General features: G+C 37.5%; 1 protein-coding gene across 2 annotated transcripts in view; it reads right to left on the bottom strand.

Moving 5' to 3' along the window:
• lrch4 (leucine-rich repeats and calponin homology (CH) domain containing 4) overlaps nucleotides 1-20371 on the bottom strand; it is a 42839-nt gene that overhangs the window by 7050 nt on the left and 15418 nt on the right. For both annotated transcript variants that reach the window (XM_079375290.1, XM_079375289.1), the window contains exons 2-17: nucleotides 18251-18395; nucleotides 17522-17651; nucleotides 16321-16426; nucleotides 15567-15813; nucleotides 15367-15460; nucleotides 15156-15264; nucleotides 13852-13946; nucleotides 11493-11551; nucleotides 7069-7203; nucleotides 6577-6654; nucleotides 6213-6264; nucleotides 6033-6096; nucleotides 1542-1637; nucleotides 1340-1437; nucleotides 396-533; nucleotides 114-191 (exon numbers count right to left, since the gene is read on the bottom strand). In XM_079375290.1, the coding sequence (XP_079231416.1) occupies nucleotides 114-191; nucleotides 396-533; nucleotides 1340-1437; nucleotides 1542-1637; nucleotides 6033-6096; nucleotides 6213-6264; nucleotides 6577-6654; nucleotides 7069-7203; nucleotides 11493-11551; nucleotides 13852-13946; nucleotides 15156-15264; nucleotides 15367-15460; nucleotides 15567-15813; nucleotides 16321-16426; nucleotides 17522-17651; nucleotides 18251-18395 (1724 nt within the window). The remainder of the gene's footprint in view (nucleotides 1-113; nucleotides 192-395; nucleotides 534-1339; nucleotides 1438-1541; nucleotides 1638-6032; nucleotides 6097-6212; nucleotides 6265-6576; nucleotides 6655-7068; nucleotides 7204-11492; nucleotides 11552-13851; nucleotides 13947-15155; nucleotides 15265-15366; nucleotides 15461-15566; nucleotides 15814-16320; nucleotides 16427-17521; nucleotides 17652-18250; nucleotides 18396-20371) is intronic.

Here is a 20371-nt window from a genome sequence, read left to right as displayed (position 1 = left end):
GGCGAAGTAGGTTTTTCTCATTTACAAACAGCTCAGACAACACATCTCATGGAAGACCAAAATATGGAGGATAATAAAAGAAGCAAACAATAAAAGATGAAATTTATGTTTACCTCAGGGACTCCCAGTCTACGACATGCAGCAATGAAGTTTTCGACATTGAGGCGGCACTTGGCAGCACTCAGCTTTGGCTGAACAGATAGAAATATTGCACATACATTCATTAGAAAGTAATTCAAGAACAGCCTGCTAGTAATCCAGCTGATCCTGGATCAGCCGCCTTCAAATATGGAGAAATAAGGATTACACATAAAGATCCAGGCATAGTGCTTGTTTTATGAGATTCTAGATTATGTTTTGGCCATAATGAAAATAAGATCTAAGTATTAGCTCACCACTGCCGGTGAGGGGATGTGGATGATTGACACAGAACGAGGTCGCACGTGATTGGCCAACTGGCAGAGAACTGTGCCATTGGACAACGCCTCTCCCAGATCCTCAGGAAGAGAGATCTTCAGACGTGACTCCAGAGTCTAGCAGAGAGACATGGAAAAGGTAAGACGATTAGGAAGAAATAAAGGAAAAAACTAACCAATCAGATCCCTGGAGGGAATTTTTTGGAAAATACATATAACTTTGTCAAGACCCCAAAGATCAAATCAGAACATATCACTTATAGAACAGCTGAATGTTGAAAATCATGCAAATCATGCATATACTGGACTACAGTAAAAAATATTAATATAAATGTATATATATTGAAATTATTATTATGGAACACTCATAGGGACATCAAAATGTAGAGATTAATAAAATGTATTTGTTTAGGCATTTTATTTATTTATTACTTATTACAATCCTCTTCAAAAGTTTGGGATTTGTGAAAGTTTTTATCTATTCCATGCACCTTGCTAAAAACAAGCATTCATTTCTTTAAAAAAGGCAAACTTTTGAATAGTAGAGTACATTTTAGTTATAAAAGAAGGAAGTCGTGGCCTAATGGTTAGAGAGTCGGACTCATAATCCAAAGGTTGCGAGTTCGAGTCTCAGATCCGGCAGGAATTGTAGGTGGGGGTAGTGAATGTACAGCGCATAAATGGCTGCCCACTGATCCGTGTGTGTGTTCACGGTGTGTGTGTGTTTACTGCTGTGTGTGTGCACTTTGGATGGGTTAAATGCAGAGCACAAATTCCGAGTATGGGTCACCATACTTTAAAATTTATTTGGAGAAAAATTCTAGAAATAAAATAGACAAAAATGAAAAAAATAAGATCACAGAAATAAGATGTGTCAGAAAAGCTAGAGATGGTGGGATGAATAATACGGGATGCCTCTTTACTTTGCGCAGTTGCAGGACATCGGTTCTCTCCTCTCGTGGGGATCTGAGTGTGGAGCGGGACTCACTGCGGCCAGACTCCGCCAAACTGTTTCCTGATCCTGAGAGAAAGAGACAACAAATATTATCGACCAAATCAAGGGCACAGGTCCTATATTCCAAGATTTACTTCTCTATGTGTTTGTGTGTGTGTGTGTGTGTGTACCCGTCTTGACGTTGCAGCGTGAGGATGTGCGGAATAAGAAGCTGTTGGGTTTGGGAGCAGAACCTGTAGGAGAACAGGGCTTCACATAGGACGCATCTGAAACATGATACAAACATAATTACATTACCAATACAGCTTCAGCAAAACAAAGAAAAACATGTTAATAAAACAAAAATATAACCAATATATATCTATATTAGATTTTATTTTGGCCAGAGAAGAATCGGTTCCCCAACTGAGCTTGGTTTCTCAAAAGGATGTTTTCTCCATTTCTGTTACCTGATGGAGTTTGGGTTCTTACCCACATGCTTTGTTGAGGATTAAAAAGATCCTTAATATTCAATAATATTATCATAGTCTTCAGCAGAGATACTTTTATCTGAATTTAACTTGTTTCATAATTGATCAACTTTACACAGTCACTGAACTGAGCCAACACTGAACTGACTTGAGCAGAATAATTACACTATTGTCTTGTTAGAGTTGCTTTAAAGCAGAATTTGGATTTGGCTCATATTTGATGAAGTTTGCATCACTGATTCTGTTACTGTGAAGCTGCTCTGAAACGATCTGTATTGTATAAAGCGCTACTGTATATAAATAAAGGTAAAATAAAACTGACCTTGACATATACAAACTATAATAAATTACTCTCAACAACAACAACAAATAAACACCCAACACCAATAAAACCTTTATCAAAAGGTGTCAGAGCACTTTTGAATCAGTGCTGCTCTCTGGTGGACACAGTGCTTTCGCAAGATTCATTTCTACAAAAAATAGGACTGTTCAGGACGGTCTTTCACCGGCCACAGTGTTTCCCCTGCCATTATATTAGGGGGACGGCCCGACGGCATACCCCCCCATAACTGTTAGTGACCATAATGCCTAAATATAAGTTACATAGTAAAGAATGGAGAGTGTTTTAACTCTCAAAAAGTGCATTACACCTGTTGAGGGAGATATATCACTGCACTCCGAAATCAGAGCACAGTTCATTTATTTAATCAAAATCAATTTATACCTATTCGATCCTGTCTTTTATCTTTTAAACGATCCAGATTGGTATATCCTTTAAAGATGCTGGACTTGTTAGTTATTTTGACTGTGAAAAATTCTATATTATGTTCAATATGAACTTCACGAAAGACTTGGTTCTTATTGTTGTTACATTTTTTATTGTCGGATTATCATACAGAAAGACACATGGTGTGTGCATGAAGGAGTGTGAAATACCTATAATTACCTTGCTTATTCTGATCACTTATATCGGGCACTTTTTTGCATTTAAATTCTGACTGACATTGAAAATGATGCATGGGTTAATTTCTTGATTGCCGTTTTGACAGTGTCTGCTTGCATATTTTAACATAGCCGCGGGAACATATTTTATCTGGGGGGGTGCTGGGGGCGGGGCTTGATGTTGCAGGGCGGGCCATGGTGGGGGATTTGACCAAATCTTAATATTAAACAACCCAAATTCTTATATATTATTAACGTACAAATGAAGACAGAGTTATATGCGAACCAATATATATTTGTGCTTTTGTGACTTTAGTTCAATCATTTTTTCTTTAATATTTCTATTATTTAAGGGGATTTTGCTAAATAAGATCTGATACTCAAAAGTTTTGATCCGTGCACTTCGGCGAATTCTCTCATTGGAAACTACAAAGTGCAGATGTACATGCATGTAAATAAGAGATCATGTCAGACAACATAACTGATAGCTTTTTTTAGCGTGCTTACACTCACGCTAGACTGAATTCGGTGATATTCTTTGATAATATGTTCTTTGCTCGCTGTATAATTTGTTTGTTGTTTGAATAATCGTAGACACGTTAATTAAACTTAAAATGTGTTTTTATTAAACGTGATCAGGTTAAATACAAATTCTGTCTTATTAAAATAGTTTGTCATAATATGGTAACCTACTTGCCTAAAACCTAAGACCTGCCTAAGACCTGCGGTTTTGTTTACTACTTGTACTGAAGCGTGCGTGACGCTTCCTGTCTGCTGTCTCACTAATGAGGACATAAATACATCTACAGAACTGCTCTGAGAGTCACTTCATGAGCATTTGAAACTATCCTCATATCATATACACACAGAAATTTAAAGGTATTCATGGCAACGCGTCAAAATAAAAGCTTGGTTTAACTTAAAGACATTGTGGCAGAAATATTACTATTGTTCAGTAGTATGTACGTAACAGGCTACTACTACTACTAAAATTAATAAAAGCTTATTTTCATGGAATAATCATTCAATATTTCTTCAATATTTTAATTGTAATATTAAATTCCCATTTATATTCCAAAAAATAAAATATAAGATAAATTAATGTTTTATGCCTTAAAAAATGTAAATACACAACACAGAATTTCTGAGGGAAAAATCATAAGGCTATTGCAAAAATAAATGAAACTTATTTTATGCTTTCAAATAATTATACAGAATTTGCTAACAATAAAAAGCGGTTGGAATTAAATAATAAAACATTTAGGCCCCACTAGATGGCCTCTCTTCATTTTTTTTTATACAAGACAAAACGCGATAAAATCCGCTAAATGAATGACTGAAAAGTGTCATGTAAATGATTTTCATTAAAATTTTTAATAGGTTAAAAAAGTGGGATCCCTGAAGAACATTCCGCTTATAAAACTTAAATGCAGTTATTTAAATTTGAATTATAATTATTTTAGTGACTTAATTTACAGGAACTAGAAGTGCCTATAAATTGAACTACATTTTCGCATTAATTCAAAATATTTCCCCAAGCAGATTCCACAACACGTTCAAGTTTGTCATTATGTGTGAGAAGCTCACACAGAAGAAAAAAATATATATACAGGTCCTTCTCAAAAAATTAGCATATTGTGATAAAGTTCATTATTTTCTGTAATGTACTGATAAACATTAGACTTTCATATATTTTAGATTCATTACAACACAACTGAAGTAGTTCAAGCCTTTTATTGTTTTAATATTGATGATTTTGGCATACAGCTCATGAAAACCCAAAATTCCTATCTCAAAAAATTAGCATATCATGAAAAGGTTCTCTAAACGAGCTATTAACCTAATCATCTGAATCAACTAATTAACTCTAAACACCTGCAAAAGATTCCTGAGGCTTTTAAAAACTCCCAGCCTGGTTCATTACTCAAAACCGCAATCATGGGTAAGACTGCCGACCTGACTGCTGTCCAGAAGGCCATCATTGACACCCTCAAGCAAGAGGGTAAGACACAGAAAGAAATTTCTGAACGAATAGGCTGTTCCCAGAGTGCTGTATCAAGGCACCTCAGTGGGAAGTCTGTGGGAAGGAAAAAGTGTGGCAGAAAACGCAGCACAACGAGAAGAGGTGACCGGACCCTGAGGAAGATTGTGGAGAAGGACCGATTCCAGACCTTGGGGGACCTGCGGAAGCAGTGGACTGAGTCTGGAGTAGAAACATCCAGAGCCACCGTGTACAGGCGTGTGCAGGAAATGGGCTACAGGTGCCGCATTCCCCAGGTCAAGCCACTTTTGAACAGAGAAGCAGCACTGGACTGTTGCTCAGTGGTCCAAAGTACTTTTTTCGGATGAAAGCAAATTTTGCATGTCATTCGGAAATCAAGGTGCCAGAGTCTGGAGGAAGACTGGGGAGAGGGAAATGCCAAAATGCCTGAAGTCCAGTGTCAAGTACCCACAGTCAGTGATGCTGGTGTTGGTCCACTGTGTTTTATCAAGGGCAGGGTCAATGCAGCTAGCTATCAGGAGATTTTGGAGCACTTCATGCTTCCATCTGCTGAAAAGCTTTATGGAGATGAAGATTTCATTTTTCAGCACGACCTGGCACCTGCTCACAGTGCCAAAACCACTGGTAAATGGTTTACTGACCATGGTATTACTGTGCTCAATTGGCCTGCCAACTCTCCTGACCTGAACCCCATAGAGAATCTGTGGGATATTGTGAAGAGAAAGTTGAGAGACGCAAGACCCAACACTCTGGATGAGCTTAAGGCCGCTATCGAAGCATCCTGGGCCTCCATAACACCTCAGCAGTGCCACAGGCTGATTGCCTCCATGCCACGCCGCATTGAAGCAGTCATTTCTGCAAAAGGATTCCCGACCAAGTATTGAGTGCATAACTGAACATAATTATTTGAAGGTTGACTTTTTTTGTATTAAAAACACTTTTCTTTTATTGGTCGGATGAAATATGCTAATTTTTTGAGATAGGAATTTTGGGTTTTCATGAGCTGTATGCCAAAATCATCAATATTAAAACAATAAAAGGCTTGAACTACTTCAGTTGTGTTGTAATGAATCTAAAATATATGAAAGTCTAATGTTTATCAGTACATTACAGAAAATAATGAACTTTATCACAATATGCTAATTTTTTGAGAAGGACCTGTATATAGATCTTAAATGTTATTTTTTATTTGTACTGTATATTAATAACAAAATGTAATCTTTAAAGCATCTTGGTATGGAGGGTACCTGTGCGACTGACGGAGCGTTGTAAAGACCCCGATTGAGAGGATGGAGAAACCTGATCTACACTCTGACAGGAAGAGAGAAATAAGATAAAGGAAGAAGTATTAAACTCTCATGTACAAGTAAATACTCCAGTATAATATTATGCATTTATAACAGAATGAGTAAATGTGAAGCACTCACTGCACATCTCTGCTTCAGGCCATTGGGTGGAGAGTTGCTATCAGAATCACCACTAGAGGGACACAGAGATCAACAATAAACTGATCACACAACTACAAAAGCATGTTCACTGCTTTGTGTAATTCACTAACTAGACAGCTACAAAGCGAAATTGTAATACTACAACCACATCATGCCTGTTTTACGAAGGTAAGTTCATTTTAAATAAGGCACAGTTTTGTCTGTTTGATTTGATTGTTCATTATGCCGCCACAGCTAGTAATCTGGTCCCTTGAGCATCTCAAATTTAAGATTTTGGTCTTTTCTTTGTTAAAGAGACTCACATGTTAACACAAGCACGCATGCAAACACGCTCCACTCTTACCCTGAAACACTTCCTGTTCCTCCATGCTTTGCCGTCGTCCCCAAGTTACTTCCTGTTTTTACAATCATCTTCTGCAAACTGTAAGACATCAAACGCTTATTAGCCAATAGCCTCCTAATACAGAAGAAAAGCACAAAATACAGGCATTCTGGGAGAGCCCCTCTGATGTTCTCCTTCTGGCTATGCTTTCAATGATTCAAGACTCTAAATGTGCTTTAAGACAATAATGAAGTAAAGGCACGCAACAGAGCAGGTAATAGTGGTTTCCTTTACAACCACAATGCCTTTGATGACAAAGGATCAGATAGAAAACAAAAGAGGCCATTTTATGCACTTTATAGCCATCATGTGCTTTTGAAGATTCTTTATTGTTAGCTATGCATTAGTAAACAGGCTTCTTAGATTTATCACTTTAAAGGCCTAACAGTCTTTTTTGACGCCATATCACCCATAATTCACTTTGAGATTCATTCACTCCCATCAGCCACTCACGTGCTAGCTCGGTTTCTCTGCTGTTGGGCTCTCTCTCTCTCTTGCCAGATGAGCAGGTTTCCAGGTTTCCTTCTCTCCTCTAAAGTGGGACTGGATGGTGAGCCAGAGTCTGAACCATCTCCAATCACAAATATCCTGAAAGAAAGCGAGAGAGGTTTACGTCTTTATTTATTTAGGTCTTGAATGCTTTCCTCAAGAATGTTCACCAAAAGGTAACTTAATATAACTTTTTCTGAAGAAACTGTGGCACTTTATTTAGTCATCACCACCACGATGCAAGGTTGTTGTGGACGGTTGTGACGGTTGTGTGGTTTTTAGTCATAGCTATGCCGTTTCTAGGGTGTTCTGGGTGATTACTTACTAAGTCAAAAGTGTCTCTATCATTTTCTGGTCCCTAAACATAATTTATGTACATTTAAGTCTAAGGGATTATTTTTTGTCCATTTTAAATCGCCCACCTTATGTCTGATTGCTTATAACCTTAATAACACACCTCTCCACAACAAGCCACATGATTTGAGGTATCACACACATCAGGCATCATACACTTGCTGACTTTGTGAATGGATACAGAAAAACCAAATGACTGAGAACTACACACTACATTACCAGATTTTCATGTGTTATGCTCTCTAGAATCATTCAAATCATTTCTAGATTTTTTCCAACTGGATAGAATCATAAACTGAAGCTAAACAAAATTCAAAGTCTGATTTTTTGCCTTCATACACTACGTGGCAACTTTCAGCAGCTAGAATCAACTCCTCCAGATGGCAAATCAGGGAAAAAAATATGGGGGAAAAATTGTGTAGAAGTATATTCCAGCCTTAAAGTGCATATTGCAGGTTAAAAAAAAAATCAAATGAATATATAACCTTGTATGAAAATACCACATGAACCGTTAATGCAGGATTTTAAAATGTTTTACAAGACGCGAGGGCACAAATTTAGATGAAAAAGCAAGGCTTTCCTGGACAGTTCTCAAAAAACGCTTTTTTTCAACATCGCGTCATATTACGTCACATAAGGGAGTCGTGTGCCGCACTCTGCTTTGAGCGTGCGAGTCAGCATGTTTTCGGTAGTTATTTTTATTTCAATTGATCATTGTCATGGTAAATTATTGTGTTTGTGGAGGTTGCACAAACTCCAGCCTGTCAGGACATCGAGTCCACAGGTTTCCTAACAAGAAATAGGACGGTGTCTTCCAGGCCTCGGTGCGTTTGTGCAGCTGAAGAGACTGGACTTCACTAATGCACCTGCTTCAAACACCGCGGTGGTGTGTAACTTAACAGATGTGATGGAGCCCAAGTGGAAAAGCATGGTCAGCAGTGAATGTGATCTAAACTTGTGTTTGCTTCTCCCAGCATATGCTGTCTGAGAGAGGAATACTGCAGGTCACCACAGGCTCCAGGAGAACACAGCACTGTCATGTCCACTACACCTGCTCGTCTCTCCAGAGGATCAACATGATGAGGCTGTTGATGTATATCTAGCACAGCCTTCACCATTTAACACATTTTAACAACACATTAGTGTGATACCCAGACTGAAAGATTGTTAAATGTTTTTAAATGGGTCAGATGGTATTTATTTTGGTAGTATATGTTTGGTACATCTACATATATATATATATTAACAGTTGAAATGTTGTGTTTTGAGTTGGTATTAACAGTGCTATGAAATAATATTTATGATTTAGTGCTGTATAAATTAAACTGAATTGAATTAACCATAAATGCAGATCGGCTTGATTGTGATTTTATTTTTTATTGACATTGTCAACAAAAAAGAACTATCTTCTAATGGCTGACACAACACATGCACCATAGACCCAGCGGACAACTTGTCTGTATGCTATCATTATTGATTGTGTTATACCAATGGCATCAAAAAGTGTTACTTATAGGTAGTCATGACCTAAATAGAGTTAACTTGTAATTGAGAATCAAAATTATTCAGACATGTATTTATACATGTATACAAGTATTTAGCTCAGAGTAATAAATGATTTCTGCCCTAAAACATGTGTCTGCTGGCCTGGAGAGGTCTATGCTCCTGTCTGAAGTGCATAGAGGCTGTCTCTAGCACACACGGGTTCAGACAGCAAGCCTCAAAGCCTGGGTGTAGAGTCAGACACTGCACATCAAGTGTGGGGGTCACATTCTCCACTAAGACCCAGTATGTAACGTATCTAACTCCCTGCAGCACTGACTTTCCTCAGCTGTGACCATGGCCTCGCATTTCTCACACAAGCACCTATGAATCAAAAACGTGTTTATCTCTCTCTCTCTCCTGCGGTGATCACGTAACGTTAGTGTTGGATATTAACGAGTGTGACACACCTGATCAATGCTTATTAGTTTCTATTACTGGTAGTATCAATACTAGCATTGCTATTGCCTGATTACATAGCTAACGTGTGTATATCTGTAGCTAAGCTAACACTGATCTCTCACCAAACACCAGCCCTGTTCTCCTCACATCAACTCAATTTGTCTTCTCTGACCGTTGTTCTGTCTAATCCTGGCCTGTCCTGCTCTCTTGGCTGCATAGCAGGCTCATCATTTTATCTGTGGTCCGTCATACGAGTATAAATACACATTTAAAATTTCCTCAGCGTCCAAACTGTCATTGCGATCCATTGTTTTCCTGTGGTTTAAATGGACCGCTCTCCCTTTTGATGCGTCACTTCCGGTTTTGGCACGTTTCAAATGCGGAAGTAAAATTCTCTCACAAAAACGACCCCAGAAGCCTTACTGCGATTTTTTTTTTTTTTTTTTTTTACTTTTTAATAGAATACTTGAATAGCTCTGTTTAGAAATAATTACATATTCTAGAATAACTGGGATGATGTTTTAGGGGAGTGCATTTTCATTGAAAATATAACTTTTTACTCTGAATATTTTTTAGTGTCCTTTTAGCGTTGAATGATTTGGCACACATTTTTACTTTTTTTGACCCATTCAGTATGGCTTTAAAATAATAAAATATATTTGTTGTTGTTGAATTATAATAGTAATATATTTAAAGGGTGGTGCTGCTGCCTCATATAATGTTCCCATGTTATAAGTGACTCAAGCTCACAGCACAGATGGAGTTTCTGTGTGAAGTAGCATTTACTGTGAACCAAGCCACTCCAAGCCACTGGAAACACTGAATCATGAGCTGCTTGCATGAACAAGCTTCATTGCCGAAAATTGCTGAAATCCTGATTCTGATTTCATTTTATATATTGTGCAGGCCTAGAAGGATGGAAGAAAGCAACTATTATTAATATTTTGTTCTATTTTTGACAGTAAAAACATCCTTTAGCTGCTGTTATAACAGAATAAAGAGTTTTCTGAGTAACTGACAGTAAGATACTCAGTTACACTGAAACTGTGGGAGGAAACTGGCTGTTGACTTTTCCCAGCACTGCCTCACAGATTGACCTTGTGCAATCAAAGTGGAGGAGGGATCCCGTACACTCTAATTAAGACTGTTTTTCACAGCAATTGTTTGAGCATGTGTTATAATCAACAGAAGGACGTCACTGTGGCCTTCAAATCACACAGGAACAGGAGAAACAGGTAATTGTAATTCTGACTAGCTTCTGCTTTTTCTACCTCTATTTATCTCTATAAATGAACGACTCTGCACCTTCGGTTCGTTGACTTATTCCACACTCCAAGGAGAGCTACTGGAAATTTCCCGGCCTGCTGCTGTGAGACAGTACAATGTCTTCCTCTCCTCCATTTATCATGCGCATCGACACATTACGTAGCACGAGAATTGATCTTTACCAGCTGTATTCAAATGCATTCAAATTCGGATGCTCTTTGTTATGTCCTCGTACTCGCAGTTCATTCTGCATTGTCTAATTTGAATGCAGTATGTCTACATGACTGATATTTCTTCATGGCCACTAAGTGCGGATCCACGATGAAAAATATTTGGGCCAAAATTTCACTCTGTGCCTTAGAATAGAAATATGCCATCTGTCTGACAGTTTGTTGAAATATCCAGATCAAGCTGAAACTATTTGCAATGTCTGTAAAATAAACTTGTCAAAAATATCTGATCCAGATCAAGCCGAAACTATTTGCAATGTTTGTAAAACAAACATGTCTAACACAAGGTTTGGTGTAAGTTAACCTGATACCACACACAAGCACAGATCAGTTTGAGTATCTAGTGTCTGTCCTGTAGGTCTAAAAGTTCCACTATCAGTCACCTAATAGGCTGGTTAGATAAGCTAGTATATACTGCTGAATTGGCATTTTATGTGACTCAAATGCATATAATTTTCTATATCTGAGCGTTCTGAGGGGCTCTTTTGTATGTGAGGACCCTTCAGAGACATTCTCCATTTGAATAATAATAGCAGGTTTTGTGAGCAATGTGTGTATTTGCAAACAAATCTGAACATGTGCATAAGCCCTCACCTGCTGCCTGTAGATTCAGGGCTCTGGGAGGATGTGCTGCTGGTACTTTCACTCTTTTCCTGTCATGGAGAGAGGGGATAGTATTTTAATTTGACATTACATCACCATCATTTTTACCTTATGACTTCTACACTAACAATCAAAAGTTTGAGGTAAGCTGTTTTATTTGTTGACGAATGCTAAATGAAATGAGTAGATGAATTCTGTTTCTATTTACTTTCTATTCATCAAATAATCCTAAGTATATGGCTTCCACAAAAAATATTAAGAAGCACAATTGTTTTCAACATTTATAACAATATTAAATGTTTCTTGAGCTCCAAATGAGCATATTAGAAGGATTTCTGAAGGATCACGTGACACTAAAGACTGCTGAAAATTCAGCTTTTCCATCACAGGAATCGTTTTAAAATACATTCAAACAGAAAATAACAAAATAGTTATTTTACTTATATTTCACAATACTGCTGTTCTACTGTATTTTTGATCAAATAAATGCAGCCCTGGTGAGCAAAAGAGACTTAAAAACATTCTAAAAATATTATAGAAATTTGAATGGTAGTGTATGTGCCTGAAAATGTATTGAAAATGTAGAAGTGGAGGGTTAGTTCATTTAAAGGTGCACATTACCCCCCCCCCCCCCCCCCCCCCCCCATGCTTTAACCCTAAAGAAATGCAAAGTGCTAAAGTGCTATTGACAGCATAGCGGCTGACATCTTCAGATCACATGAGCAGCTGAATATTTCTCACTTCATCAGCGTTAACCCCTTAATATCACACACTTTCAGTTGTGTAATGAATCACAGATGACAAGCATGCCATCACAAAAATGTGCTATTTATACAAAAGCTATACATTTTCATCAATTTAAATATAAACTGACTGCAGTTGGTACCCTAATGTACTCAATATGTACCCTAAACTAAAATGAAAAAATAAAAAAGACACAAATATCTCTTTAGCTCTGTGTACGTAAATGGCTACCTTTAGTATCAACATCACCGCAGCAGCAGGAACCTTTCTGAAAGACTTTCATTTCCTCAAAAACTGATTTGAATAAGTTATTGCTTCTTACTTTTCATCCTCTCAACAATCATTTTATCCATTAAAAAGTCAAGTAGTCTTATCTACTAGCCAGTTCTACACACGCTTGAGGAGGTCTTTGTTCTCATTGAGCGAAGTCAGATTACTAACAGCTGCATGTAAACATGGCTAATGACATCATTTTTTTTGTTGCCAATAGCTGTCAGCATAGATCTTCAACTTTCAAGACCACTGGAGCATCAGCCAGCACAATACAGGGTACCATTTGGAAAAGGGCCAAAAACAAAAGCCCTGAGTGCACCTTTAAAAGAGTTAGTTCACCCAAAAATGAAAATTAGCCTGTGTTTTACTCACCCTCAAGGCATCTTAGGTGAATATGACTTTCTTCTTTCAGACAAATCCAATCGGAGTTATATTAAACATTTTCATGGCTATTCCAAGCGTTATCATTGCACTGGGCGGGTGTTTCCGTTCAACAGTCCAAAAGACATCAAATAAAGCACACATATCCGTACTATAATGTGCCTCACATGGATCCAAGGCATGAATAAAGGCCTCCTGTAGCGAATCCATGCGTGTTTGTAAGAAAAATATCCATATTTCAAATGTAATAAACACTTTCCTCTCACTTCATCCAACTGTGGTATGCAGAAGCCGTTCTGGCGGATGACGTAGGACATCGGTGTAGCGTGATTAGTGACAAGCGCGGAGAGAGAGAACAAAACAAAATGCCAGTCATGAATTAGAAGTACAAAACGAGGATGTGTAAAGAAAAATGTTGGAGGATTTTGATATAAGCCAAGAGGAGACTGCTTTTCTTTTGCATACGTAAGGAAACTTTGCTTCCTTTGCTCCTGTAAACAAACTTGCGAGACTAGCATATCTCTGAGGCGTGCGTGTGACAGTACGTCCTAAGTCATCCGCCGGAACGGCTTCCGTGTACAACAGATAGCAGAAGTGAGAGATAAGTGTTTATTAAGTTGGAAATGTGTATATTTTTCTTGTAAAAATGCATGGATTCGCTACAGGAGGCCTTTATTCATGCTTTGGAGCTGTGTTAGGCACATTTTATTATGGATGAGCGCACTTTATTTGACGTGTTTTGGACTGTTGAACAGAAACACCCACCCAGTGCAATGATAACGCTTGGAAGAGCCAGGACAAATTTTACTATAACTCCGATTTTATTCGTCTGAAAGAAGAAAGTCATATACACCTAGGATGCCTCAAGGGTGAGTAAAACACCCTTTATTTTTGGGTGAACTAACCCTTTAAATGTTCAGTGTACTGCTTATATCACTGCAGTCTTCCTCACCTGCGGGGGCTCTGTAAGTGGAGGGTGACATCTCTCCTCTTCTTCTTCCGTTACACTGCTGTATATAAATTCCACTTGCTCCAGGTCTCCATTCACTACAGAAAGGACCAGAAGTTTTAGAAGTGCTTTATCACAGACAACCAAGAGTAGTCATCTATATCTATAGAGCAGCTATTCAGGCCCTTGTTGTCCACAACAATATATGAAAAGTTATAAGAATTAATCAAGATTTTAAAATATATATTTTTAAATCACAATTTCTACCCAATAAAATCATTTATAGCTTGACATTACTACAAACATGTATATTCAGAAAATGTGTAAAAATCCCAAATGAAGCATTTATTATTATTATTTTTTACTTAAATGACTTCTAATAACAGGTCTAGAACTCACACAATCAGGCTACTTCAAACACTATATTGCCAAAAGTATTAGGTCACCCCCTTCTAATGAACATGTTTGACTACTTTAGTCATTTCTATGAGTACAAATCTTAATGTTAACGCATATAATGATGTTCTAGGGTATTGTGTGCTTCTAATTTTATAGCAACAGTTTGGACAGGACCCTTTTCTATGATGAGTTTTTGGCTCAAGGTCTGCATATAAAGTCACACCAGAGGTGTTCAGCTGGGATCAGGACTTGGCTTTCTGCAGACCAGTCAATTTCTTCCACACTGACTGAATTAATCATGTCTTTTTGAACCGTGCCTTATACACAGAGGCACTGTCATGTTAGAATAGAAAAGGGTCCTGTCCAAACTGTTGCTATAAAATTAGAAGCATTCCCTAGAATATCATTATATGCTTAAACATTAAGATTTGTACTCATAGAAATTACTAAAGTAGTCAAACATGTTCATTAGAAGGGGGTGAACCAATACTTTTGGCAATATAGTGTATATCCAGGTTTTCCAAGACCGTAAGAATCCTGGTTCTTTAAAAGACAAGAGTTGTTAAGGGGGTGAATTACAGGTGAATTAAAATAAGAAGGTTTTAGCTGAGTCATCTTGAGGCCCCCCTGCAAATTTGCTTAGGGCCCCTAGTGGGCCCCGGCCCCTAGTTGAGAACCACTGATCTAGAGCAGGGGTGTCAAACTCAGTTCCTGGAGGGCCGCAGCCCTGCAGAGTTTTGTTCCAACCCTGCTCCAACTCACATACCATGTAGTTTTCAAATAGGCCTTGATGACTTGATTAGCTTTATCAGGTGTGTTTAATTAGGGTTGCATCTAAACTGTGCAGGGCTGTGGCCCTTCAGGAACTGAGTTTGACACCCCTGATCTAGAGAGTTCATTAACATTACCTTTGGGTGTATCTAGCAATATATTTCTCTCCTCTTCCTCCTGAAAATTTGTGTGTTCGCGGGTAATGTCCGTCAATCGCAGCGACCGCTCTGAGAAATCATCAGCAGACTAAAATAAAACAACACAGCTGTTTACATCATCCAATAAAATGACACTCAATAAGCCTTTAGCAGCCAGTGAATTAATGCTTAAATTAACAGCTCTTTATACCTCATTTCCTGACCATCTTTTGCTACCGCTGTCCACACTGTTAAAGCCGGAATCCAGGCCACCATACTGACCGGGGAACAGGTCCTGATCCAGACTGCAGAGACCACACACATAAACAGAAGCATGAGTAGAGTTTTCACTGATAGAGGCAATTCAAATTTTCAACACCCTAAGACCTCTCGTCCTTGACGATCCCTCACCAGCTGTTGAAGGCGGTGGGCCGCAGAGCTTTCTCAAACTGGTCCTGAGTCCTTTTGCAGGCCTCCATGTTCAGATATTTAAAGATGTGGAACTTTCCTTTGGAGCAGATCTGGGCGGGGGGCATTTGGAGGGGGTTGTTGTCAAGAATGATGCTTTGGAGGTGCCGGAGATGACGGTAGCACACAGGCACGTTCGTTATGCGGTTGCATGACACATCCAGACGGACAAGCGGCAACTCTGACAGCTCTGAGATGAGAGAAGAGCCAGTTAGATGAGTCGATCAACAATATACACTGGTCCTAAAAACTATTCATTAATGCTTGAATGTCACAAATCAAGTGACAACTGTGAAACAAATGTATGTCACAACTCAAAACATAACTCTTTGGAATCATGACTTTTAACCAGTAAAGTGTCTTCAAATTCATAAATGTGTGCTATCTGAGTAACCACGGGTGTATTTCATCACATTAACCATTATCATGACAGGAAGTGTCCAAATACAGTAAAGTAAATCAGTTGTTTTATCATTTAACATGAAAAAGATTTTTTTTTCTTGAAATATTGATTTTCAATGGCCTTCACACACTTTTTAAGTGCGGTTTAAGTGTCATGTCATGAAAGCCTCCGACAACCACAAAACACATTGGCTTTTGTGATCTTTCAAACAATATCTCAATCTCTGTAATACTGCAAGATAACACACTATTCCTTTATGTGATAAGGCGTAGAAAATATGATTGAGATACTGACCTTCTGGTAAAGTTGTAAGCTGATTTCTTCTCAGATTTAAATCCCTTAAACATTCTAACTGGCCGAGCTCGACAGGAAGTGACTGGAGCTCATTACAGCTCACATCCTGATGGAGAAACAGACAGTGAGAGGAAGGTGCAGTGAGAAAGATGAAGGTATGGAAGAAATTATAAAACAGGGACTGAATATGGCGCATAAACTACTGTTCAAAAATGAATACTTTATTGAGAAAAAGTGCATTAAATTGATCAAAAGTAAGAGTAAAGACATGTATTTTGATTTCAAATAATTGCTTTTCTTTTGAACTTTCTATTTAGTAAAGGATTATGAAAAATATGCATCACGGATATGGATATGGATATGATTCTAAAGACTAAATAAAAGGTTGCTGAAAATTTAGTTTTGCCATCACATGAATAAGTTACATTTTAAAATGTATTAAAATAGGAAAAAGTGATTTTAAAAATGTAAAAAATATTTCACAACATTACTGTTTTCATGGTATTTTTAATGAAATAAATGTAGCCTTGGTGAACATAAAAGATTTCACACCACAGACAGCTGTCAGAAATGTACAGTCATAAATAACTGTGTTCATGTGACTGTTTTTGTTATGGTTTAACTATGCTAACTAAACTACAAATTTTGAAAAAAATCCTCAAAAATATTGTGAAACTGTTGAAAATGTTGAAAACACACTTGTGAGAACATTTGACATGTTCCAACAGAATGCTACTGCTGTGACGACAAAAACTGGAATAGTAATTCACTGTGGGTTCCCCAAAAAAAATTTCCTGTGGGTTTTTATGTTTGTTTGTTTTTTTTTTCATTTATGAGTATAACAAGGACTATGATAAATATAAACTGAAGATACTTGGATGTTTTGTTCTTCAACATAAATTAGTCACTCATACTGAATTTTGATGAAGTCATGAATTGGAAAATCCCCATTAAAAAAATCCCCATAGGAAAATCTCAAGGGAATCCATGGCAAATTAGTCTTCCGTGTTTTGACATCACGGCTGCAGCCTTTCAATTTGAAAGGCTCATAAATCTTTTATTTTTGTAAATCAACCAGTTTGTGTGAGGGGGAGGGTTAGGATTTAGCAGATCAGGTAATATCATCACCTGTATAAAAACCTTTGTGTCTATAAGATGCCTTTAAAATGAAGATGAGGGTATATCTGTCAGTTCTACGTACCAGTTGTCGCAGGTGTATGAGTGTGTGTATGGAGGCCGGTATGACTGATAACTTGTTGTTGCTGACGATGAGCACCCGCAGGAGAGGGAGCTGACATACTGACGGCGGCAGACTGGACAGCTGGTTACGACTACACCACGAAAACAGAAAGAGAGAGAATTCAATTGATGCAATCTAACACCAGTACAAAAAACTGAATGACAGATTTACTGTCTATACAATCCTTCAAACATCTTTAACAACAAACAGGCTGACATTTCACTCAGGGTGACCTGATTATTTTGTGTACATTACAATCCAAAAGTCAGTTTTTTTATATTTTTGAAAGAAGTCTTACACTCACCAAGGTCCAAATACAGTAAAAACCGTAATATACTGTGAAATATTACAATGATTTAAAATGCCTATTCTCTAGGTTCTGTTTGAATATAGTGTAAAATATTAATAAATCATGTGATGGTAAAGCAAAATTTTCAAGCAATTTTGTGGAAACAAATTTTTTTTCAGGATTCTTTGATAAATAGAAACTTGAAAAGAACATTTACCTGAGATGAAATTATTTTATTACATTAATAATATAATATGAAATATTAATTTATTTTATTAAAAACTTACTGACCCCAAACTTTTTAGTGGTATTAAGATGAGTGCCTGAAGTTCAGGTAAACTGCACACTGCAGATGATGTGAATGTGTGTGTGGGACACATGAGCCTGGATGTGTGTTTTACCTGAGGTTGAGGTAGGTGAGGGCTTGCAACTGGCACAGGCTGGGTGTGAGGGATCGCACACAGTTGTGGTACACACTGAGCGTCTCCAAAGAGACAAACTGACACACCTCCTCTGGCACCTCACAGAGCCGGTTCTTTGACAGGTCTGAAAGAGAGCACCACCAATCAAAGTTAGCACACAATAAATAATGACCAATCACAGATGCACACACACATATAGCACACATAATGTATCATTATTATACATCATTAAGATAATTCAGCACATTTCCCCCCTTAAATTCTCATTTACCAAAATGTGTGTGGAATTCTCAGAGTTATTATTAATCATTCTTAATATTTTTTAAATAATTCAAAGCATTCTCAAAGATAATCCTATCTGATATTACAGTGATACTATGACTTTATGTAATTTTATGTAACATCCATGAACATACACTTAACATTTTAAATAAGATATGCATTTTTCCATGTTACAGTAAAGAGAATGAGTACTGCATTATGGTAATGAAAACTGTCATGAAATGTCCTAAAAATACAGCAAATTTGAGTAAAGATTTATTTAAAGCCTTTATGTATAATGCAATATAATGGGGTATGAAAACATAATGCATTATAATTATTATAATGCATTATATCTTGTTGTAAATAATTATAACCAAATTTTAAATGCATAGTGTAACAATGAATTGATAAGTTTTACAACATAAGTAACTGTGGTTACAATTATTCATGAGATTGCATTATAAGGTGCATCATGCATTGGAACTACTTTTATAAGGCATTATACATAAAAGCTTTCAGTAAAGTGTTACCTAAATTTGTGAAATATAACCCAGGCATGAACTTGACAGGTTTCGTGAGACCAAAACCAAAACGGACGATCTTGCCGATTACGACACTTCCTTTGTGTTTACATTCTGTTAGAGTCACACAATCAATGGCAACAGACACGCATCTATTGTCCAGAAAGCATATGCATTCAAACACATTGTTTATGCCGTCCATGGTTTTTGTGAGCCAGGGACAGGGAAAACACGTAAACAGTCATGATGTTTCCCAAAGTGAACAAATACTTTTTTTTATAGGAATTCAGATTTTATCCAAGTCCATTTTTGACAGCAATTGAGGATGTGAGCTTTTTGTCTGAATATAGCTCAAAACTTTTCCAATTCCCTTCCATATTTTCATTCCAGACAGAAGTTGCTCTCTCCAGATAATCGTGAAACACACACTCCCTCTGTGGCGCTGGTCGTGGGGTCAGGATGTATTTCTGGAGAGGACAGGATTTTAATTACAGGGCCGAGGAAGCTTAGAACAGGGTGTGTGAATATGAGCGTAAGTCCATGTGACTAGAGAGACAAACCAGGACCAAAACACAGAGAATAGGGCTAAATAAAGGATGTTTTCAGAATGTAATGTTTTCAACGTACATTAGTGTCATATGCACAAGTACAGTGTAACTTCAGGCCTTTCAGATCCAGTTCTCCACACTTAGTTTTGACAAATAACCCTCTCGATGATCTTAAATCCAAACTTACTTTCACACTGTGAGAACAATAGCTTGTGTGAGTGTGTGCATTGTTTCTCTTCTTCCCTGCACTGTCCAATTGTCCAATCTGCTCTCCTTCTCCAGATCTTTTGTTCAGCTGTTTTATTTGGCAAGGAAGCATTTCCCGCCTCTCCGTTCCCAGTGGGAACTAAAGATTCCCAGGGGCAGCCCACATTTCCCACAATCCCCTGCACTGCTTTGCACTTGCACCAGCCTAACATGGTAGAAAATGAGAGAAATGCCAAAGTGCCCACATCATGGAGAAATATGATATGCATCTGAATAATGCTGAGACAACTTTTATCAATAACTCTTTGATAAATTACTCCATGTGGTGAAGTAACAGCTCTCATTAATAATAATAATAATAATTAAGCATTTAACAAATTTAAATCCCTTAATATTTATCCCTTAATATAAATCCCCAAATATTTAAACAGCACAATGTAACAAAAAATTGTTTCACTTAAATTTTGTATGGTTCTTTTGTAATTCTGAGGGGATAATTATCATTCCATTTAATTTCATGTAACATCAATACTATCGTTAATTATGAAACTGGTTTAGTA

This window comes from Barbus barbus (assembly GCF_936440315.1).
Source record: "Barbus barbus genome assembly, chromosome: 2".
In the NCBI taxonomy this organism is placed as follows: Eukaryota; Metazoa; Chordata; class Actinopteri; order Cypriniformes; family Cyprinidae; genus Barbus; species Barbus barbus.
This window is presented reverse-complemented; position numbering and strand designations above follow the sequence as displayed.